The following is an 18,801-nucleotide window of genomic DNA, read 5'->3' on the forward strand; positions in this document are numbered from 1 at the left end:
AATATGGCTTATGACAAAACTCCATTCTGAGCAATTCATCTCTTCCATAAGTAAACACATATTTTGATTTCCACAGGCTGTTTTATGCAGATATAAACAGTATTTCTAATACTATACAGTTGATAGTATCACAAAGATTAGAAAAGCTCTAAAAGCCTTTCCTCCAGCAATTCACACTTGTGATGAGAGATGACAGACTAACTTTCAGCATGACTTATTTGAAGAATCAAGTATTGGCATGGGCATGAATCTAAAAATACTTAATCCAGCCTTGCACCTAACTCTGATCTGAAAGGTTTCTGACAGTTTTTATGGGACTACATGCCCCTGATTTTATTACAAGCACTGGAAACCCCAGCTTCTACAATTTAGACAGACCTATTTCCAGTTCTCAAGGTTTCTTTTTTGAAAGATGGGGCTTTGTTTTTTAAACTCGGCAGTACTTACCCCTGAATATTTCAGTATTTTCAAGTACAGTCACGTAAACGTCAAGAAGAAAACAGAAGAACAGAACAAAGATACCGCTGGAAATTACTACTGCCACGCCAGAGGTGGCAGAAGCTTTTGGCCCTGCACCTCGCTGAGTGCTCACCTCAGGGTGTACAAGATCTTGCCGTCGTTCCATATGCGGAGGAGCTGGTTGGGGGTGGTGATCCAGTGAGCCTCCGCTGTCTTCGAGTTACGAAATATGGTGTCTGGAATCCAGATCAAGCCAACCATGTTGCTGTTCAGAGTTAGTATTTTCATGGTGCTATTGAAGCGAAGACGACTATCTGTCCACGTCTGGGCAAAAAATATATCAATTTGATATTCCTGCAATGAAAGCATAATACACAAATTGAAATCAGTTTAGAGTTATCACTATTACTTGGTGTTTGATAAGGTCTATTCAGGTGTAAAGTGGCAGGATACATTCAGGCCAATGGAGATATGTTTGCTTTTTTACTGTCTGAGCAAATTACTGCTTTACATTTTTTCCCCTTTACTCCTCTAGCTTTAGAAAACAGGCCAAACATCTCACCTGCCTTCGCCTGTGCCATAAGAATTTCTGCACTAGCACATGCTTTTCCATTGTCTCTGAAAAGTCACAGCTACAAGGCACAATTTGCAGAGACTTCTTTGTCATAGGGCAGACTGATAAAAGAGGTGTGAAAGATGAATGGGAGCAGCACGCATAAGTTGGAGAATGGTAAACTCCCCTGATTTTGGCAATGCCTTTTGGGAAAGGGAATTCTTTAAATTCAATAAATTAATTGTTCTGGTTTTTACCATTTTTCACCCACTCCTTTTCTGGTCACACTACAGAAGAATTGAAAAAGCAGTTTCATGCTTCTTTACAGATACTTTATGTACCCCAGACGCCAAGAGCTGAGTGGTCACTATAGCTTATTTCCTTTAATAGGCTAATACCACAATTTACATGAATCTCATGCTTTCTGTCACTCTGTGTTGACTGCTGTCTTTCTGTAGGTAAGCAGTCATAGTAGGTATAACTGTAAAAAATTAAAATACACATATACAAACAGGCAAAATTATACAGGTGAACATAGAAACGCGCTGATTTATGCATTTAATAACCTATGGAAGAAACCACGTAAAAACCAGTATTAGAATTGTGAATTCAAGCCACTGGAGGATGGGAAAGGTGAAGTTTGATCATGGTGCTGGCAACAAGGACCAAAACTGAGGTCGCGGGTTCGATTCCCGCTCGGTCCCCATGTGTTGCCTGGTCTGGTTGAGAGGTGGCGTCCCTGCCCAAAACAGGGAGGTTGGACTAGATGATCTCTAAGGTCTCCTCCAGCCTATGCCATTCTATGATTATGGCTATGATATATGCATTCACAGTTTCATTTGCTTGTGTTCCTCTTTCCAGACTACTCCACCTGCAAAAGCTCCAGAAACAGCCACCTGACCCTGTCATGAAAGATTCTCTTGGTATCACGAGGCTGGCTGCATCCATGACAGGGACTGTGTTTGCTGATGTGACACTAAGCACAGGTTAACACAGGGGCTAGGGATAATCCAGAGGAAAACACCTCCCATGGTATTGGTGCTCTACATAAAAAAGACTTAAAGCTGTGTGGAAAGTCTGGTTTGTCTCTGCTTTTGACCACTCTTTTGTTGCATTTATGTTCATCTATTCCTAGGTTTTAAAAGGGAAGGCGTAAAAAGAAATGCTATTATACAAACAGCATTGTATATTTTTCTAATTACAGATAGTTAGAAAAGCTTGTCGTCTGAACTGAGGACAGCACTTCTGCTGAGAGCCATCTCGTTCTCCTGCACTATTACATTTTCTGCAGGCCATCCTTCCAAAGCTGATGTTATAACACCAGGAAACCTAATTCACTGACACTGTAATCCTAGTCCAAAACACACTCTGGACCTCTTGTCTCTAGGTAGCAAATGATCGATAGGTGCGAAAGAGGTGCTAACATGTATCCAAATACCGTATGATAGATCACCTTAGGAATTAAAAGCTAGGCACCAAAGGCATTAAAGACCATTTTTCCTCATGGCCTAACTCACTACCATTTTTCATTGTATTATTAGCTTTATTTTCTCAGGGAAGGTGATGGGTTTGAATCTGTAGAGACTTTTTCTTCGGCTTGGTGAGCAACAGGTTGCACATCTCCATACACATAAAGAATGCAATGCAATGTACACAGCATGCCTTTATTATTCAAAAAGGACACCCTTAATTCACCAGATTTGAGATGGTAGAGTGCTGATCTTGTTTCCTTACAATCAGCTCTTTAGTCCTTGAAAGTCCAGTGGCACATTCGGCTTCTGTAGAGGGATGTGCCAGAGGTGTCTACGGGTTACTCAAAAAGCTGAGCAGAGTTGCTTTTTTTAGCCCACATGTGAGAATCACTATTTATAGAATCTGAGACCATATGTATACAGCTGGCTAATGACAGTGCTGTTCTTTTACAGAACATGTTTTTGCATGATGATCTTATTTGAGGTTGTTTTATACAAATGCTTTATTTTTATTTTGACTAAATCTAGGAGCAGCCATAATTCGCTTCTAGTATATTGTACATATTTAACGCTATTTAGGATTTTAGAACTTAGGATATTTAGGATTTCTACTCCAGCAAAGGAAAGAAAGACCTTGAGCTTCATAATACCGAGTCCTAAGAAGGTACTGAAGCTAGCTCTGAGCAAAACGGGCACTACAGGCAGCACAGATGTATCATTTTGGTTCCCAACCAGGTAAGTTACTCTGGCTGAGAAACAGATTACATGGACTAGACGCAGGTCCAACTCCGATTTTGCATCTCCCTTACTTATTACTGCAAGTAGGGTATGTCAGCAATGATCATTATTCAAAAGATCTCTGCAATGGGCCACTGTACTCACTTTAATAAAAACATTTCAACCCAAATTAAATAGCTCATAGACCTTAGGAGCTATTTAGTTCTTTCAAAAATGCATTCTTCTTTTTGTAAACTGAGGTCATAACAAGTAAAGCAATATTTTTAAAAGAAAAGTCAATCAAAGTGTTTCAAAATTAATTGTAATAACTTTTTCAATACTTTACCCTTATTTTTTTTGTTTAAAGTATTCACAGTGTTCAGTCAGAATACACAAGCTAGAAAACAAAATTTTCCCAGTTAAAAAAAAAGGACATTTCCACTTTATATCTGAATTGCCATATCATCCTTTTTATTGTCTCCATGAGTCCTTTTTGGAAGTGAATTTTATATTAGTACATCCTTTACATTAACCTTTGGAATGGCTTCAATCTTCAACCAAGCAGATAATGAGGTATGATATTCACATATTCACTCTACTAGGAAGGGACAGAGGTCACTTTCAAAACTGGAATTCAGCCCTTCACTTCTAATGGAGTTGAGCCTGTGCACACTTCAGGAAAATTACCTTTTGCTACACTTACAACAAATACTCAGTTTCCAGTGAAGTCAACAGCTTTCATTTACCGATTTGCACAAAGCTGGTACTGTGATCTCCAAAATACAGCATCCAACAAGTAACTGCCAGAAGAAAGGTTTCTATGTTGGTCTCACGTAGAGAAGAAGGAAGGAGTGTTCTTCATTTGCTAGTTAACACCTGTCATTTTAGATTTTTATGAAATGCAATCATTGCCCTTAGAGAGTTCAAGCAGGACATCAGGTTTCAGCAAAATGATATGTCAGACGAAGAACATTCTACAACTGTAGTAATATTTTTATGTTCTGTTCTACCACTACACCAGAAGTGTTGCTAATATCTTTCTTATTTTTTTCTTTTGTTTTGCTGGTTTTGGCTCCTTTTTGGAAGTAACTATTGACTGCTGTCATGAACATGAAGAAATGAAAACCAACAAAATTTTCAGTAAGATTTCTTCCCAAGTGGCAGAAAGGTGAAACTATCTTCTCCACAAAATGATACCAAGGTCATACACAGTAAAGTGTTCTGTCACTAAATTTTCTTGCTGTACAGGCACCTAACTTGCCATGCACACAAGATTTTTCTTACTTATACCACATAGTCACACTGTGCCTGGATGAGTTTACTGAAGCTACACTCCAGAGCAGCCACGCTTCTGAAAACACATTCTGCCTGAGAAGAAGTAAGGGCCAACCCTAAGAGGAAAATGAAGGGGAGTTCTAGGGAAATCTTTTTTCCTTTAGCACATCATGTATTTCTCTGATGCAAAATTCAGTTATAAACATGAAGGGATTGATAGATTAACAATTTACTATAAATTTTAATAGATTTCATTATATTTGGCCTTAAAAATAAATTCATAAAGTATGTTACATGTTAAATTCCTCACACTTAAAAGCTCTGCTGAAATAGAATCTGTTCAAAGCTGATTACACAAGGAAAATGTTTTTTTAAATAAACAATTTTAACCAATTGAAAGAGCATGAATGTGAAACTAGAATAAGAGAATGTTCCCCAGTTGAAGACTCCTGACATATACATATGTTCAAAGTACATAGCATCAGGTCTTTTAAGAAAGTTTAAATTATCAATGGTTGTCACTGTTTCCGGAAAGACTAATGTTTTCCAGTAAAATTAAATAATTTTATTTATGTTTTGTTTGATCATATGAGTATATAAAGCCTTGTTTCTAGCAGCTGATGTGTATATCTCAGTGAAATGTCTGGGATTTTTTTTCTGCTATGATGACTAGCTTACAACTAAAGAATTTGTCATTAGTTCTTTTTTTGCAACTTACCCTCAGATTAATGCATTATCTCATCCATTTCATCACACAAAAAGCCAGTTTGTTCTACTGCAGGACTTCTACTTGCAAGTAACACTCACTACAAACTGAAAATAATAAGTAACATTCCATCATTGAAAATGTGTCTATCACACTAGTTGGTAAGACCTCACCTGCAGTATTGTATTCAGCTCTGGGGCCCTCAACACAAGAAGGTCACGGACCTGCTTGAGTGGGTCCACAGGAGGGCCATGAAGCTGATGAGGGAGTTGGAAACCTCTCCTACAAGGACAGGCTGAGAGAGTTGGGGTTGTTCAGTCTGGAGAAGAAAAGGCTCCAGGGAGATCTTAGAGTGCCTTTCCAGTACCCGAAGGCGGCCTACAGGAAAGCTGTGGAGGGACTCTTTATCAAGAAGTGTAATGATAGGACAAGGGGCAATGGTTTAAAACTGAAAGAGGGTAGAATTATGTTAGATATTAGGAAGAAGTTTTTTATGAAGAGAGTGGTGAGGCACTGGAACAGGTTTCCCAGGGAAGTTATGGAAGCCCCTTCCCTGGAAGTGTTCAAGGCCAGGTTGGATGGGGCTTGGAGAAACCTGGTCTAGAGGGACTTGACGCTGCCCATGGCAGCAGGGTTGAAACTAGATCACAGAATCACAGGATGTCTTTGGTTGGAAGAGACCTTTAAGATCATCAAGTCTAACCATTAACTTAGCACTGCTAGGTCACCACTAAACCATGACCCTAAGCACCAGATCAACACGTTTCTTAAATACCTGCAGGGCTAGTGATTCCAGCACTGCCCTGGGCAGCCTGTTCCAATGTCCAATGACCTTTTCAGGGAAGAATTTCTTCCTAATATCCAGCCTAAACCACCCCTGGCATAACTTTATTTAAAACATCTCCTCTAGTCCTAGATGATCTTTAAAAATCCCTTCCAAACCAAACCACTCTGTAATTATATGATTATCAATCACTTCCAACAAGGCTATCTTTGAAACAAGATTTTAAAATTGGCGCTTGACGAGGTTCACTTAATTTCCAAAAGTACCTTCTAAAACCAAGGAAAAGATTATGGTCTTTTTACTGGTACTGTATGCAAGTAATCGTCTCATGGAGAACATTTCTTCCCATTCAAGTTTTATAAGCTCTCCTTTAAATCTGGAACTTTTGCTGAGAAAATGACTTAATGAAGTGAGGAAGAGTGACTGCTTTTTTTTCAATGATGTAATCAAATGATTTAATTACATGATATTTTTCTCTTTTGTGGTTATGTACAGAGCAATAAGCTAAAGACAATATTTCTTTCTTATTTTATATTGATTTGTGGAGGGGGGGACATAGCCTAGACTTAGCAACAGTATTAGACACAAATAACTGTACTAGATGATCTTCAGAGGTCCCTTCCAACCCCTAACATTCTGTAATCAGGGGACCAACTACTTGATTTTTTGGGGGGGGGTTAATTTTTTTTTTTCGAATATTCCCAATGTGGTTTCATTAGTGCCTTGAAAATAATCAAGCCAGTGATCAATAATTTTCCCTTCAGCTATTTAGGTTGGAAACACCCTGAAACACCTTTAAATGCTGTTGTTTGAGGCATCTGTAGTCACAGATAAAAAGATATGCTTTTCAACCAAGTCTTTCATTGTTTTCTCAGTCAAAAGAGGAGCTAACATGTTGTTGGCTATACATGAAGCTTTTCTCCTGCCATAACGTATCATTTTAGCTGTGGGTTAATCCTGGAAAATACAATTTAATTGGCTGTCACAGTCGGGTGACCAATTTGAATGACTCTGGATAATAGTATGGTGTGTCTTTGTTGCTTCTGCTGTAGCCTTCTCATTTTCTGCATTTTCACAATACCTCAGAACAACAGTAACAACAACAGCAACAACAAGAGTATTATTCTTAGAAAAACTGCAAGAATCTCTTGCATTATACTTTCTAGGTTCTTACTATCACCTATCAGACGAGCCTCATCACATCAAGACTCCATTTTCCTGCCCTTTGAGAAGCCTTTGGGTGACTATTGCTATATTTTCTGATCAATTCAGAAATGTTTCTCTGACTCTTCCAAAATGTTAATTTTTTTTTACTTTTGAGTCTGTATCTTGATTGTTGATGGAGTAAGACTATGTTTGATTAAAGCTATTACTGGTATTTGTAGGAGAGTGGTACTCAACTAAAAACACCTAAAAGAATAGCCCAGTTATGATTATGATCATTCTATGGTCTCTCCACCCCTGGTATATCACCCTAACACACCACAAACACTTTTCCCACAAGCTTGAAACCAGTCTAATAAACTGTTCAAAGGATAAAATCTCCTTTAGTTACCAAAAGGCTTGAATTCACTAAAGTGGGCAATCCTAAGTCCTAAACTATTCTGGAAATAAGTATTACCCTTCCCGTTTATACTTCAGTCCAAACCATTCAGTATGAAGTACACTTAAAAGTTTAATAGGTAGAACCTTTTAGATGCAAACAGCATCACAAAAATGTTTAGCATTGTGGTTTTAGCTTGAGACATGGGACACGGCTACTCATGGAAACGGGAGAGAAATAGGAACAAAATCTCTGAAGGGTGAGAGTCTCCCCCTTTCTGCACTTAGCCATAGATCACAGGTGAATACACCCAGAAATGCCCTTGTCATGCCTGTATTAAAAGTACAAAGAGAAGGCTTTGTGATACTGTATTTTAATAGGACATGTCCCGAATATTAAAGCAAGACCTGTGATGTCTTTTTATCTAGTCTTCTATTTGGTGTATTTAAAGAACATTTAAAAAGGGTAATCTTTTCAGAGCCTGAAGTTCATTATCAACAAAAGAATATTTTTTCCAGCCCAGCTCACCACTGAAAGGAAAGTTTAATCAACAAACGAATTGCCAAAGATTACCCTGCAAAAGGCTGATTGATTCAGCTGCCCCTTAACTTGTGCAACGAATGAGTGAAAGAAGAAACGCTCCCTGAAATATGGGATGAGTGGTTCTCTCTTCCTGAACCAGAACATTCACATGCTTGATATCGAAACGCTAAAAGTAATTCTGGGGATCACACCTCACCTTTAGCTTCCCCGATCCATCATATCTTACACTGGATAAGTGGGTTAGAAGGAGGAGATAATTGTCCTTTGTCTGGTGGGCTATCTTCTGAAAGGGCTTTTGATCATTTGAAGAGGTACAAGCCATGCTCATGACTACTTTTGTTCTTGATGGACTCCCACAGCAATTGCTGCAAGATGTGTGTTGAATGTTCCCCTGATTGCATGGTGTACAGATTATAAAAAGCCAGGAATTATGATGCTTCCAGGAAAACCCTGAAAGACTTCAAATATTACCTTAGCATTGCTCCTTGATACATACTGGGGTTTTTTTTTACACCCTACATACAACTTGCACTCCACTTTTAAAAATTGGTAAAAAAACTCTCAGATATCTTCTGGGAAGAAAGTAGTGGAATGATGTACTGCTTTCCAGTGAAGCCATTTTGAATCCTACACACTAATTTTGTGGAAATAATGCAAAAAGAAATAAATGAAGTCTGTTGGAGAAAACTTGTTAAAATAGAAGGTATTTCATATGCAGCATATACTCAAAACTCTTGTGGTATCATTAAGACCAACACAAGCCTTCTGTGAGGACAATAATTATCACATGCATAGCTTGAAAGAAAGTTTTCCTTGCTTTCAGCATGGCTTGGGACAAGCAGAGTAGCACCATTAGGGCTGCCTCTAACTTTCCTTGCAGTATCTCTGCCAGCTTAGCGCTTCATTTTTACAGAGGCTGCTCAGGAGCCAAATGAGGGGGATTTACCTCTCAGTAGGTACAGCACTGGGTTTTGGGCCTTAAGGGATGACATGTCAAGGATCACCTCCCCTTCTCCACCAATATCCTTTGTTTTCACTCTCTTTGCTCCTGCTCCCCCTCCAGCTCCTATTCTTATTCCCAATAGTCTCTGAGAAGTGGAAGAGCTCACAAAACACTTCTCCACTTTTGTGCTTTTTTCTGTTCTTATCTGAGCTTATTTTTCCCAGTAGCATTAAGGCTGTATCTTCAAAAGACCTCCACAATAAATATACAAACAAAACCAGAAAATGATTAGGTTTGCAGCGGTAGTAAAACACATAACTTTGAAAAGTTTCCAAATTGTTTTATTTCTAGAAATTCTTTGAATAACTTGCTCTTTTGTGAGAATTTGCTTTGATACTTTCATAAAGTCACAAGCATGATAGTTACATGGAGGAAGCACAATGAAAGAAGAAAGTCAACATTGAGATTGTCACTACAGATACAACAGCTATTCAGGTAAACACTGGGAAAGTATTTCAGCAAGCAGGCACAATTGTCTCCATAGCTGAATGCTCCGAGTCAAAAGGAAAAAGCCAACAAAAAACCCAACAAGCTTCTGTCATCACTGCCTCAGCAGGAGTCTCAGAGCAAGAAGGATGGAAACATGCCTTCTTCACTATAGCAACGCCCTCTGGCTGCTTTAGGAGATTATTTCACTGATGTCTCACTATTAGAAAGAGTGAAAGACAGCTAACTTCACACTGAAAACAAAGCATGCAATTATCATGTAGCCTTTCCTTTCCCTGAGAAAATACTTACCTGTCTCACTGCACGTATTTTGGAGCCCTGAAGGCTAGATTCAGCTCTTCCGTTTTCTAGATAACTTCTTACACTCAGTTAAAGGAAGAGCTGGAGATGTTTGTCTTGGCCCATCCCCTGAGATCCCTTCATGCCTCCTCCTCACTCTGCACTGATGGATTATCTCTTCTGGTTTGATGAACCATTCCATAATCAGAAACCCAGCATGAAATTGGAAAGAATGCAGCTCGTTTTACAAAACCAGCTGCAGATCTCTTCCCATCCATTTTGGTGGAAGGCTCTTCATTCTTGCTGAATATTGCTGCTTCCCATTTCTTTTGGGACTCTCCTGCTGGCTTCTGTTTCTCTTAGAGCACTCCCGAAGACATCTCGATTGCTGTGATTGCGCCCCACCTGCACTTCCACAGCCTCTTTGTGTGTCAAGGAGGCTAGGGTTCATGTCCTGTTGCAGACAGGGCCTGATGAGAAGCTCTGTCATTGATGAGTCATAACTATAGGCTCTAAAATTGGCCACTTTAGAGAAAGGGACACGCAAAGCACTGACGTTAAGTCACAGGGGAAGAAGAGTTATACACGTGGGTGATACACGGACGTGGGCAGTCTTTTGGTCACTGTTTTCTGGTGGGCAATGTAACTCAAAATGCTAATTAGAATAGTCATTCCTAACAAGATTGCCACTGGAAGAGACAATGTTGTTGGGGCTGACAGAGAAACTACAGTGCCCACTCTGACCTGTAATTTAACGCTTTACTAAGATAGCAGACAGGTTGGGTTTTATTTGAGAGACAGAGAGGGAGCAATTCCAAATGCATAATCTGATGTAGTAAGAAACCAAGGCTGTTAACTTGTGAATTTACTAAGACAAACACACAACCTTAACTCCTGTGGAAATGGTAAAGAAATAAAAGTGAATAATCACTGAACACAAGAAACAAAGAAAGAGAAAATTAAGCGAACATATGCTAATTGCTGTCCTTAACATAATAAAGTACACTATTTGGGTCTCCTAAGAATACTTGATATCTGAAGAAAATATAAACCAAATTAAAAAGATACTCAATAGTATTCACATATTACAGAAAAAGATGCATCAACTTTATAAGCATAGTTCTTGAGGCACTAGTTTATTCAAAACACAAGCTAGACTTCCCTATCCAGGAAAATAAATGCACTCTCAAAGACTGCATACGGTAAGACTTTATATGCATAATCTCTGTATTAAAGAGTTTGTTTTAATGATGGAGAGAGAGCCTTTTGGCCAAAGAAGTGGAAGAACATTGTGAAACATCTTTTTTGTCATTGGCAAGCTAGAAAAGCAGAGGTTACTATGATAGTTTTATGTGTACTGCTACTCTTCGTACAAGAGCAGCTGTAAAGGAATTGGAGATGGGGCAGTGATTAAAAAACAAACACCCATCTCAGGCTGAAGGATCAGGTACAGTGAGGGCCTCATGCAGAATCATGAGCAAGAGGAAAGATGGTAAGGATGATGAGGCAGGTGGGAAAATCAGATGGGTAAAAGTCCTGTTCCAACTGTTCCCTCCAATGTTGTTGTTAGGTGACATCTTAAGAGGCTTGAATTGATATCTTAAGAAGCCACATAACACTCTTTTACAGTATCCAAATGTCCCTAAAAGTTGCTCTTTTACCTTTACAACACTCTGTTTGCGAAAAAAACAAAAAAACACCACACAGAAAAACAAACAGAAAAACCAAAAAAACTCCACAAATGAATCTATAACCTCCTTTTTCTTTCTCGGAAGCTGAGATACTGAGGCTTTAGATGTCTGCTTCAGGTTTGTGCAGGAAAACTACAGCTCAGTTCTTTCAAACTCTCTCCATTTGAAACCACCCTCCCATCCATCAGTAAACATTTTCAAGGGTCAACATAAATACATACAATTCTGCATTTGTTGTGCTTTTCCTGAAAAGAAGCGCTAACTCAGTGATTGCATCCCCACAGGTGAATAAAGGAAGACTGTAAACACAACTCAAGCATCTCACACCCAGTCATTCACCCTGGTTCATGGCCAACTGACTCCCCTGCCCTGTTCCTTCCAAAGTAAATCTGCCACAGAGGCAGCTAAAACTAAGAAAAGCAGGCATACATCAGTTGGTGCCACTCCATCTTGGGGATAAATATTGGTCCCTGGACATGGTTGATTTAGCAGAACAGACATACCCAGGTCACAAAGTCTAAGTTCATTACAACACAAATAGGATCCAGAAGGAAAGCTTAAAATCCTGGGTGACAGAAATCAAGTAAATAAATGAAGCAGCAGTGAGTGAGGGTCTTATATCTTGCACCCACAGGATGTGAATAGGTGTTGCTCTCAGTAATCAGAACAATGCACGAAAAAGCCAACTGCACACAAAGTAGTAGAAAAAGCTCATTTGTAAAAGCTCTCCTTTGGAGGGAAATGCTAATGGTTAACTTACCTAACAATGAGAATAACAAGACTGTTTTGCCACACAAGCAGAGGGAGACACTCTGTAATGAGAATCTCATCTGTGCTCAAGCTCTTCTTGGGGTCTTGGCCACCAGCCCTGCATTCTCTGCCCTGCTGGCTCAGGCAAAACCAGACCCATCTCTGCTTCTGCATTACTGGAACCACACTCTGAGGGGAGGCTGAGACTCCATAGTCAATACATATAGCCTTTAAGACTGTACTGGATGCCTTCAGTAGGCAGAGCCTAGCCTTCCCACATCTCCAAGCCAAGGACACTGGTTCAGTTTACCTCTTCAGCAGGCAAATGTCTTCAGGCTTCATCTAGGCTTCATGACACAAGCACAAAGACATTTCAATTGGGTAAGTATCTGAAAGCCTATCCTTGCCTCAGTTTTTTCACCTCCTGGGATTTTTTTTTCAATTTTGATCTGTTTTTATGAGTGGTTCCAAGTTAATTCCTAAACTTAAGCTTCTTAGAGCCATTAAAAGTATGTTTTGGGTCCATAAATGCTGGGAGGAATGTCCACCTGTCTTTGCTGACCGTCATCTAGATAAAGATTGTCATGCTTTGGAAAAAGCCATCAGTTTTACATTTAGTCTTCATTCTTTAAAACAGTCATGATCAGTTTTCTTCAGTTTTAGGTGCACAGTATAGTACTGATTACTGTCCTGAGTTTGGCCCATGGGAGCCTTTTTTTTTTTATTATTTGTAGAACTTCAAGGGTTTTTTTCTCAGCTGCAGAGTAATCAGTGTTGGCTTATTATCAAAGAACATCACATCAGGTAGAACAGTCCCCATGTTTGCTGTTGTTATTGCTCAGTCTCATTCAACTCCAAAGCACTTCTAAACCTGTGTATTATAATAAGAACAAGATGAAAAGAACCTCAAATGAAGATTCACATGAGAAAATTCCTTCATTTAATATTTGATCACTCATTTCTCCCAGACTGGTAATACTACTTTAATTATGAAGGTCACTAAATTCAAATGAGCAAAGTTGAAGCAGGTGACCACTCTGCAACTCTGATGAGTGTTCTTCTTCATGGGTTTAGAGAAAGACTGCATGAGGATTGCTCCTTTAGCTTTGATCAGTCTAAAGACAGATGACTTATATGTATGGATTTATCAGCTAGGACCAACAGCTGCCTTTATAAAAATACGTAATTAAAATATCAGTTGTTCAGTAGCTTCTTTCAAGAATTTTCACAACTCTTAGTTCAGTTTTCATTCAATTATTGTCTCCAGAACAATCTCAATGATCTTTCTTATGGCTTTCATATCACATTTCAAGAATGAGAAGAATTTGCTTAGAATAATTTGTACATAGGGTCCTTTATTTTCATTCTTACTGTTACATAGGAAACTAAAAGCAAGGATTCATGCAGGGTTCCAGTAGCAAAAAAGCATGTCCACTTCTTTCATTTTGTTCACAATGGACTAGAAATTGCCCTTTCTTAGGCAATTGAAATGTATACTACAAATTGTTGCATGAAACACTTTTAAAGCAAAACTTCACAGCTGGGCATTAGGAAATATGTTTTAGAAAACAACAGTGGAATAAAAAAATGCCATAGAAAATCAATTTCTTTTTTCCTGCATTGGCATAAGTTATTGTCAAATTAGAGCTGACTTCTTCTACCCTGCTACAGCAGCACCAACTTTGGAGATGTTCAAGTAAAGAAAACAGCATGAATGTCTACTGATATCAGGCAAAAATGGAAACCAGTGTTAACCCTTGAACTTCCACATGTCTTCTTCGCTAGACTTCCAGTTATCTGCTACTTACAGTTCAGCAGTAGGATAGAACATGAAAGAATTGTCCTATTCTTTTGGTGAAAAGAGCTTTAATATTCTGGGAAAGTTTAAAGTGGCTAAGAAAAGTTTGGAAAACCTGTGCTGGAAAGCTTATAAAGTTCAAATTTTTTGTCATGGAAAATATACAAAGCATGAGAATTTTTAAGAGAATTTAGAAAGAAATACTGTAAGATTATGAGCAAAACATTTATTTTCATCTTTTTACTGAAATTGGGAAAAAGAAAAACAAAATAGATATAAAAATAAAACCTCTGCCAATTTAAGACCAGTATTCAGTAATGAAAGAAATGCAGACTGAATAAGCCAAAATACATCGAGTCCAAGAAATCTGGCTAGATCAGTATTATTGTTTCTGTTCCATCATTAAATAATACGAGGAAAAAAAAATCAGAAAAAAAACCCCACCTAATTATCGGTGACATTCACTACTGGGCAAAGCATCAGTCTGAGTCTGTGTACCACAGAAAGTGACACACAAGAATTATAGTGACCTCATGTCCTTCCCCGACAGCATAACCCTGATAAACAAACCCAAACGAAACAAACAGAACCTCCACAGCCTCTTCTGTCTGCCCGAAACCAGCAGTCTCCTAAACGTCCTTGGTGAAATTTCCAGCTGTGTGGTGTCAGTGGCAGCACATGCCCTGGGCCCATGGCTGAAGGATAGGTGAGTGTCCCAGTGGGGCTGTGGGCCATCGGTGGGGTGCAGGGGTGGGAGAAAGGGGAATGATGTCAAGTGGTTACCACAGCAACGGGGAGGGGACCAGCGGTGGGAGAGGGAGCAGAGGTGGGAGTGTTGCCACGGCAACCCATGGAGCCTTCCTCACTTGGGCTGAAGAAGCAGCTTGCCTTAACTTCTAATTACCTGCCTGGTGCTGGGAGATCTAGGCACAACTTACCAGGAGAGTCTGTGTTATCACTTACATATATTACCTATTTCATGTCTAGCTAGAAAGTGAAACTGCACTGGAGAGAAAGTATTTTTCCCATGCAAGCTACACCCATTTTAATCTCTTTTGATGGATGACAGTATAACCAGTTCACAAGGAGTAACAAAATCACATTTTATTCTTTCTAATATAATGTAAAAAACCCACATGCCAGTATTACTTATTAATCCCGCAGTCCTAGAAGAGATGCTGTGTTAGGGTGGGAGGATCTCTTACACATTGTTACATGACTATACACATTTGCAAGATAAATCTTCCTATTTCCTGTTTAGGGTCTTTCATTTTTTTATTTTATTTTTCTAATTATATCAGGTATTGAAAATTTCTGGTAGGTTCCTTTTGAATTTCCCCAACTAGGGAGTGATGGAGTTTGTGATTACAAGAGGAATGTGCTTATATAAAACTGAGAGGAACAGCCTGGCCTCCTGAAATTGCTTCCATTGAATGGCCCAGTGAATGGCAATCAGCCATCTGCTATTTCATCTGGTATCACTTTTCCCCTAGATTAGGGACAATGAAGAATTCCCAGTGTCAATAATTGATCTAATATGAATCTCATATCAAAAAAGAACAGACTAAAATCTAGGGGGAGTTAGAATTTGATCAATTTTGGCTTGAAAAGTAGGGTCTTAAAAGGAGACAGCTATTTTGAGTGTCAAACCACCTAGCATGAGAAGGCTTGGTAGGAAGTATGACCTGGATGAAAGCTCTGACCAAATTTGCTGAGGTGATTCAGACATCTTCAATGCCTAAAGATATGCTACAGAGCAAATTCCGTGTTAGCTGAGGTGACAGGTAAAGAAGGCTACCTCAGAAGATAGACTGAGGGGTCTGAGAAGATAGCTGATGTGTTAGTCAAAGGAGTTTGAACCCTGAGTTCCCACATCCCAGAAGAGCATATTGCGGGTACAAGCTGAGGGAGAAGAATGTTCTGGATGACAGCACATTTCACCCCTTCTGTTGAAGATGTGTCATTGTGTCACCAGAATGTTAAGTTTCACAGAGACAGAACAAGAAAAAAAGCTGTTTTGGCTGCAGTCTTCTGCTACTGGTAAAGCTAGCTGAAGCGTGGCAGATGAGCAAGAATTTACACACTTCATATTAGAGAATTACTGGATAAAATAAGTAAAATAACATGCTAAAGCTTTGTCCTTCTAGCTTAGTTCTCCAACCCTCTCTAAGAAAGTACTTTCTGGCCCTGAGTTCCAGTTTCACAGATGTATTTAGGAACAAAGCTGGAGTGACATTAAAATATATTTATGTGGGTGAGAATGCTGAAATAGATCAAAAGACAATGTAATCAAATGGCAAATGGCCTAAACTGATCGAAATTAATATTACGCAAATGGAAGTAAATAATCAAAGTGTAGCATCTGCTGCCACAGACGACATCTATGTTAGAAATATATTAATAACCTTAAGCATCATCTCCATTCCTATCAGGGACCCAAATATTAAAATCTATTAATCACAAGCAAGCCCCTGCTCCTGTCAGAAATATTTACATACATGCACCCAAGTGACTCGTAGTCCACACACTGATAGATTAGGAACTGCATGGACAGCTCAGGATAGAGTTAGTCTAAATTATAACCCTAGAATTATACTGCCAACAGCCCCAAATCTGGGAGTTAAACAAGGTTCAGTTTAGATGATTTTTATTAGGAAATACAGTTCTATTACGTGATTAAGAGTTTCTGCAGAAAAACTGTTTTGGTATATTGCAGGTGAGACGCTTATTGTCACCAGATATTACGGGGTCTGACTCGTCACACTATAGAAATCTATTTTCCTTAAATATACCAAAAGCAGTATCCATGTCAAGTAAATGACTCAGAGAAACGTCATAATTATTGTTTTTATTTCAGTCCAAAGTACAGCCATTTCTGAGTATGAAGTCATAATAGCAACATCATCATATTTAATGTTATTTAAAAAGTTCTTGCAAACTCTTGAGAGAAGCTTTTTTGTTAGAAAATGTACTTTTATGTACGCTGAAAATATGTCCAACTGCGACCAAAAGAAATGAAAAGAAACAAACAGCAAACTGAAATCATAGTCTGTATGTTCTCAGTAGATATTTTCTAGATATTTGCAGCTAAATTTCCCAAAGAATCTGTCAAAAAAAAGACAATTTTCTCTGTTGGCAGAAAAAAAGGACTGTCTTTGTAATCATTGCTCTGAAGTGCTGAGGCCCTAGCTACAGAGCAAAAAGCAAATACCCTGTCTTTTCTGACCTGCGCATTCTTTTATTTCCATGTACTCTGGGTGAAAGACAGTTCTTTCAGATCACACATGAGCAGAACCCAGCAAAACTTCACTGGAACAGTCCCAAGCAGGTGAAAGAGAAAATGGGAGAAGGAACTTGACTGAAAGAATTTCCATTAAATCTTCAGTTACACAATTTTGCTGAGACAATTGCATCATATCAGGTATTTCAAAGGAGATTCAGTCTTTGCTACTTAGAGCAGAATACGGCATGGAGAAATCACTGTGACTATGCATACAAGTATTCCATATTATACGTATACTACCATGGTTTTGCAGGTAAATATTGACTTTCATAGCACTAAACCAATAAATCCGATAAACCAACCTAAATAAAATTCTGGCTGATAAGCACACCGTTTTGACAAATGCTAGAAACTGAAGGATAAAGATAGGACATGATTTCTGAGAAAAGTTGTAGAAATTTTGCATTTAGAGATACACAAATTTCTGTCAGAAAATGTGCAAGTAAGTTCTTTGAGTTTTACCAAAACAGAAAAAATAACTGAAGACATATAAATGGGTACTCATTCAATTCCCTGGGCAACCTCTTACAATATATCTATGCCTTCCTATAATATATCTGTGCCTTTTTGTCCTACCTTTTCTGTCATCCTTGATTGTCAGGTAAGATTTGAAACTTTATGTATTTGCAACAACAGTGTACCTTCCACTATCAAGTTGTTCTTTCTTTTGTTATTGACACCCTCAAAGGTCAAAGAGAATTCCAGAGTGTTGTATTTTTCCATGTAGGCAGGATTGCATTTTGTTGTGTTAAACAGTGATCACATTCTGAACAATACTGCCAGTGAGACATTCTAATTGATTCTCTCTCTCTCAAAAGAAATCATAGAAAAAAGAACCTGCCTCAAACTATTTAATTTCAGTAGAATCAGCTACCTAATCAGTAATATCTATTTAAAAAAGATTACTTCACATCTCTGAAAAAAAAACAAAACACAACAAAACCCACACATGAAAAGACCAAACAGTATGCCTTAGGTGTAACAACATCCTGCATGGGCTCAGTGTGAACCTTTGCATTTCCAAAAATGTTTTCTGTGTCAGAATACTATTATTTAACCTCTCTATGTTGCTAAAAAGGATTTAAAATGTCAGTTCTATTGAGATGGCAGCTTGGTTAAGACATGAGAGAGACAGCCTAACTGTCTTGGTTTTCTACATGTGCCATATGTATTTTTGATGCAAAAAGTAAAATAATTTTGAAATACTGAATAATGATTTCTGGCATTAATATCTTCATATCAATCAGTACCTTTGGAAAAAAATAATCACTATGGTAGGCATTCAATAACTATATAAAGCACAAAATACATAGCTCAGAATCAAACATGACTGTTTTCGTATTACCAAAGATTTCGTATTACCAAAGATTTCGTGCTACCAAAAATTTGGTATTACCAAAAATTTCACCTTGTGAAAAATTTTCCACATTCTTAAAGAAGTTTCAACATCTGCATTTGCAAAGGCAGTGTTACCTCTGAAGCAGCTGATGTCTGACAC

The 18,801-nt window shown here is 38.5% G+C and overlaps 1 protein-coding gene across 1 annotated transcript in view; it reads right to left on the minus strand.

The window, feature by feature from the left end:
- Positions 1-18,801, minus strand: part of LOC104272729 (gamma-aminobutyric acid receptor subunit gamma-3) — a gene marked incomplete at both ends in the record, with an annotated part of 167,604 nt that overhangs the window by 1,758 nt on the left and 147,045 nt on the right. The window contains one exon of the mRNA XM_009867801.1: positions 593-813. Coding sequence (XP_009866103.1) covers positions 593-813 — 221 coding nt within the window. The remainder of the gene's footprint in view (positions 1-592; positions 814-18,801) is intronic.

Source organism: Apaloderma vittatum, unplaced genomic scaffold, assembly GCF_000703405.1.
Source record: "Apaloderma vittatum isolate BGI_N311 unplaced genomic scaffold, ASM70340v1 scaffold1244, whole genome shotgun sequence".
Classification (NCBI taxonomy): domain Eukaryota; kingdom Metazoa; phylum Chordata; class Aves; order Trogoniformes; family Trogonidae; genus Apaloderma; species Apaloderma vittatum.